Source organism: Argentina silus (assembly GCF_951799395.1).
Source record: "Argentina silus genome assembly, chromosome: 4".
Lineage (NCBI taxonomy): Eukaryota > Metazoa > Chordata > Actinopteri > Argentiniformes > Argentinidae > Argentina > Argentina silus.
In genome coordinates this window covers 20744852-20750851 of record NC_139658.1, presented here as the reverse complement: position 1 = coordinate 20750851, position 6000 = coordinate 20744852, and the positions used below count along the sequence as shown (strand labels likewise).

At 48.8% G+C, this 6000-nt stretch overlaps 1 protein-coding gene across 1 annotated transcript; it reads left to right on the top strand.

Annotated features, from left to right (window-relative positions):
* Positions 1-3863: 3863 nt before the first annotated feature.
* On the top strand, positions 3864-4691 carry LOC310803675 (E3 ubiquitin-protein ligase RNF182; the record flags this gene model as incomplete). The annotated part of the gene is made up of 1 exon (XM_083668528.1): positions 3864-4691. One exon carries the CDS (start codon positions 3864-3866, stop codon positions 4689-4691), a length of 828 nt encoding a protein of 275 aa, XP_083524654.1.
* Positions 4692-6000: the final 1309 nt, after the last annotated feature.

Here is a 6000-nt window from a genome sequence, read left to right as displayed (position 1 = left end):
CACACTGACTATAACCCAGCATGGATTTCTGGTCATCTGATCAGATAAGGAACACCCCATGCATTGTGTCAGCAGCATGTTAATGGCGATGCAGAGGATGAATCATGGTTAGAGGACAGAGTGGACATGATCGGAGGTCTCGTGACATCACTGCTGTACCTCCCTTCACTGCCCTGGCTCCGTCTTCTACCAGACTCTAGTCAATAGTAATAAATCCTCTGGGTGTGTAGAAACATGTAGAGTGAAGATACTGTCTCTAATCTACTCTACTGTATCTGTAGCAAGTAGCCGACTGTAGTAAGACTCAGTGCTCATACAGGGTTGGATTAAACAAACAGGGTTGGATTAAACATACAGGGTTGGATTAAACATAGGGGTTGGATTAAACAAACAGGGTTGGATTAAACAAACAGGGTTGGATTAAGCATACAGGGTTGGATTAAACAAACAGGGTTGGATTAAACAAACAGGGTTGGATTAAACAAACAGGGTTGGATTAAACATACAGGGTTGGATTAAACAAACAGGGTTGGATTAAGCATACAGGGTTGGATTAAACATAGGGGTTGGATTAAACATAGGGGTTGGATTAAACATAGTAGGGGTGGATTAAACATACAGGATTGCATTAAACATAGGGGTTGGATTAAACATACAGGATTGGGTTAAACATACAGGATTGGGTTAAACATACAGGATTGGATTAAACATAGTAGGGGTGGATTAAACATACAGGATTGGATTAATCATACAGGGTCGGATTGTCGGATTTTAATGTACTGTAACCTGGTCCTGGTTTTGTTCTGGTTGAAAAACAGCATGACTGGTAAATGGTGGCCTAGAAAGAGAGAAAGATAGAAGGAGAGAGAGAGAGAGAGAGAGAGAGAGAGAGAGAGAGAGATTTAACATCAATTGCATGTTTCAGGTTTGCTTTGGAACTACATTTAACACTTTGTACACTATGTAAAACCAGACTCTGATTTTGTAGATCTTTTTCTATCTCTGTGAAAATGATGGCAGCTCTGTCCAAATATTGGCTTTGTAGAAGATGAGGTAGGCTATACTTAGCTCATCTACTTAGCCTGTTTGAACCACACACACACACACACACACACACACACACACACACACACACACACACACAAACACAGATGCTAGCACTTTACTTCATCAAAGTGATAAATATGCTCAGGCGTGTTACAATGTGTCCCTTCAGGGTACAGAGGTAATTGCATTTTTTATTGCTGTCAGAGAGGATAGGACAGCAGAGGTGCTTCTTGAGCCTCCTCCCCCACCGTAGACGAGAGACTGACCCATTGGCTCCTTTTGTTTATGTAACCTTGTGTTGTTCTGGTTCTAGAGCCGCGGAGACAGCCTGTCATCATCACTACCTCTCTTTCTCTATTTCACTCCTTCCTCCCCTCTCTGCTCTGTGTCTGTCCCTCTCTCTCTATGTCTCTCTCCTCTCTCTCTGTCTCTCTCCCCTCTCTCTCTCTCTCTCTCTCTCTCTCTCCCCTCTCTCTCTCTCTCTCTCTCTCTCTCTCTCTCCCCTCTGTCTCTCTCTCTCTCTCTCCTCTCTCATCTCTCTCTCCGTCCCCCTGGGGTCTGGGCTATAGCAGGCGGTGTATCCCCCCAGCTCCGCAGGCTGGGATATTAATAGACCTAGTTCAGATTCAAACAACCTTCGCTCAGGAGAAGAGAGAGAGAGGCAAAGAAAAACAGACGGAGAAAAGGAGGACAAGGTGTTACGTAATGACAGAAGGAGCGGCGAGGGAGGTGGAATCTACACTTGTAGCGTGGTAGTGCACTACATCTTCCTCTGCCTCCGTTGTAGCGTAGTGAGAGAGGGAGAGAGAGAAAGAGAAGAGAGAGCCCCCCCCCCCCCCCCCCCACAGACACAGACACACACACACACACACACACACACACACTAATGCTCCTCATATAGCCCCTCCTGAGCCCTTCCCCATGTGTGAGGGAGGGAGGGAGGGCCAGTTAAAGTGGGCTGTTAGTGTGGTCATAGAGGACCCATAGAGGACCCCCCTGTGTCCATAATGGAGTAATGAATCAGGCTAACACCATGTTAACACCATGCTAACACCTTTACTGCTGCAGCCTCGGTGACCTTGGGTGACCTCTAGGACTGCATGTTCATTCAAAATGTTCACACTGTATTTGAAGGAAAAGTATGGTTTTGCATCAGTGTGCTGCATCTGTCATCTCGCATCAGTTTTGATGCGGTTCAGAAACATTCTGAGTGAGCCTGCAATGCGACATGCCATTATCCGCAGTTGATTGAATATGGGCCTCTGTTCCCAGGTCGATGTGTCAGCCTGTCAGAATGACGTGGGGAATGATGGGCTTCTTCTTCTTCTCTTCTCTCGACAGGACGGAACATGTTGTTGCAGCAGCGCCTGTGACCCCACCATCACCCTCCTGTAGCTGGAACAACTGACGACAACCTGACCAGAAACAACTAACACACACACACACACACACACACACACACACACACACACACACACACACACACACACACACACACACACACCTGACCAGGAACAACGACAGACACAGACCAAGTCACCCCCTTGTTCTTGGATATTCTGAGCAGTAGTGACCAATGAGAACATGGTTTCCTCTCCTCCTCCTCCTCCTCCTCCTCCTCCTGGCCTCTGTTCATTGACTCTACCTGCGATGGGGACTGTTCTCTGGATGAGTTGTTGAGATTACATCTGCAACTGAATTCTAATCCAACCTGCAGGTCCTAGTATTTGCAAAGTAGACAGAGTCACCATGAGAGTGTCTGACTGTCGGTTGAGTGATGAGGATCTGATGAGAGGTTGCTCAGCGCTGTGTTAATGTTGGCAGCAGTGGCAACGCAACATTTAATAACATCCAACACTACCTTGCCTTCCTCTCTGAAGATGATATCTCAATATTGATCATTGTAAAGCTAAGACCCTATTCAGCATGCACACACAACTGTGAATATTATAACTGTATGTAATTTAATCTATTCAGGGTATTTTCAGTATCAGGGCCTGCCCCAAAAATAAACCAGGGCATAATTGTTCAGTGAAAAAAACATTGTTGTCAAGATTTATAAAGTAATAAGTGAATGTTCTATTTTTCTGTGAAAAACTATATGTGCCATAATATCTGTTTTACGTTAGGATTCTCCCCCATGTCAACTTAATGTAATTCCCCCTTGTAAACTTGTCACTGGACTTTAGGTTTTATGTTTATGTAACAGGTTGAAAGGAAAAACGTATCACTTCTGTATGATAATCTGTGTCTTCACACTGTAAATAATGATCTTATAAAAAGATTGAATCAGGGACAAAATCATATAGCTGCTGTGGCACCAACACAGACCAGTCTCCTTTGGAACATTCTAACCACAGAGACGGGATATCCTCCCAGCTAGCACACCTGCACTCCCTCCCTATTGGCTGAGCTCCCAGCTACCACACCTGCACTCCCTCCCTATTGGCTGAGCTCCCAGCTACCACACCTGCACTCCCTCCCGATTGGCTGAGCTCCCAGCCACACCTGCACTTCCCCCGATTGGCTGAGCTCCCAGCTACCACACCTGCACTTTCCCCGATTGGCTGAGCTCCCAGCTACCACACCTGCACTCCCTCCTGATTGGCTGAGCTCCCAGCCAGATCTGCACTTCCCTCGGTTGGCTGAGCTCCCAACTATACCTGCACTCCCTCCCGATTGACTGAGCTCCCAACTACACCTGCAGTCCCTTCTGACTGGCTCAGCTCCCATCCACACCTGGTGGGCCTAGCTCGTATCGACACCTTCCTTCCTTCCTGGTTCCTGGCTCTGCCCGCATCACTTCCTGTCTCAGGATGAGTCAGCGGTGTGAGGGGGTGGAGTCGGCGGAGAGCTGCCAGTCTCTGGTCTACACATTGGAGGAGCTGGAGTGTAAGATCTGCTACAACCGCTACGACACACGCACGCGCAAGCCCAAGGTCCTGGGCTGTCTGCACCGCGTCTGTGCCAAATGCCTGAAGAAGATCGTGGAGATGGGAGACTCCTCCCCCAGCATCATCAGCTGCCCGTTCTGTCGCCACGAGACGCACGTCCCCGACGAGGAGGTGTGGCTAATGCAGGACGACAGCAACATCCTGGCCATACTGACCTATCAGGACAGGGCCAGGAAGAGCGGCTCCGTCTCCATCTCTACGACGCAGCACGGCGAGGTGCTCCTCACCCCTAACGGCCTGGGTGGGGGAGGCGGAGGGGGAGGAGGCGGAGGTGGAGGGGGAGGAGGCTGTGTGACAGGAAGTGGAGGCGACCAATCCCACAGCTCCTCTGACTGCTTGGTCATCACCATCATGGAGGTTCCAGGGACGGAGTCTCAGTCGTCGGACTCACTGAGCATGCTCAACATGGTGCGTCTGTACCGGCCCCCCAGCCTGGACTCCCTCCCCTGTCACCTGCCCGTGCAGAAGTGCCGGGCCTGGACCCAGCGGACGTTCCCCCGCTTCCTGCTGGGGGTCCTGTGTCTGGTGTACTTCAGCTCCCTGCCACTGGGCATCTACCTGCTGATGATCCAACAGCTCACCCTAGGGGTCATCCTGGTCTCCCTGGTCCCCTCCACACTCCTCCTCTGTGTCTTCTACGGCTTCTGCCAATGCCTGTGTCACGAGATCATGGAGTCCATTGCCACATAGCCCCCCCCCTCCCTCATGCACCCCCCGCCCTGCCCCCCCGCCCCCAAAACACACACACACACCTCCCCCGAAGACCCACAGACCTGGGTTGATACAAAGTAGTATTTGTTTTCTTTCTTTTTAAATGTGAGCTTGATTCGGCTTGCAGAGCATAATGGAACCAATGGATATGTCCCCAAAATACGAACTCCTCCCACCCTGTGCCCAGCAGGGGAGGCTGGTGGAGGTAGGAATCGGAGGATGGGCTCATTGTAATGCATAGATATAATGGGGAACACACACACACACACACACACACACACAGCCAGAGCATTTTAAAGAAAACAAATGTTATCTAGTCCCAGGTCTGCCCCTCATATCGGTCTATCTGACTGTGGACATGATCATAGCGAGACCTGTAAAAGACCAAGCCAAATCACTGATGCATATCTATTACCCCCCCCCCCCCCCCCCACTAGTGTATATACCCCCTCTCTGATGATACCAGCGTTGAACTTTAGACCCCCCATGGACCCCATGTCTGTAGGGCTCTTCTACACTGGAGGCTGCTGGGACACTCAGGACAGGCTAGCCACTAACGCTCCAGTGTGGTCGAAGCGGTCTCGTGGTCATTGGTTGGTTAACCACAGCTCAACCATTAGACCACCTGGTGTTGTTGTTGTGTGTTCATGATACAGCTCCCCCCTGAACAAGCCTCAGTTCATATTACTGTGACGATCACTACACTGTACTGCTCAAGAGTATGCTCCTCTTTCACCTTTGACTATGGTAAACTAATTACAAACAAAGTGTTGAACATTTCTGTGGTAGGACATCTACCTGCCCAGTGTTTGGGTAAAAGACTCTATGAAAACACCATCGTCTGTGGATGTATTCAAACCATTGGAGGCTGGTGGAGGTAGAAATCGGAGGACAGGCTCATTGTAATGCATGTGACGGAATAAGGAACACGTGTTTGATACCATTCCTCATTCCATTCCATCCATTACAATGAGCCCGTCCTCCGATTTCTACAACCACCAGCCTCCACTGATTCAGACACACAGCATAGTCTCTCCTTGTATACTGTTAAAGTTCCTAGTTGCCTTCGTAAGGCATGTCTGTCTGTGACCCTGCAGTTGTTCTCTAAACGTTGTATAATGATCCTGTCTGTGACATTGCAATGGGAATGGACAAACCGCCTAAAACTGTTACTAGATATTTCAATAAAGACTCAAGACACTTTTGGGATTTTTGGGATAATTATTTATTCTACTAGTGTACTAGTATATAAACAGATCTATCTGTAAACCCACTTGAACGATAATGG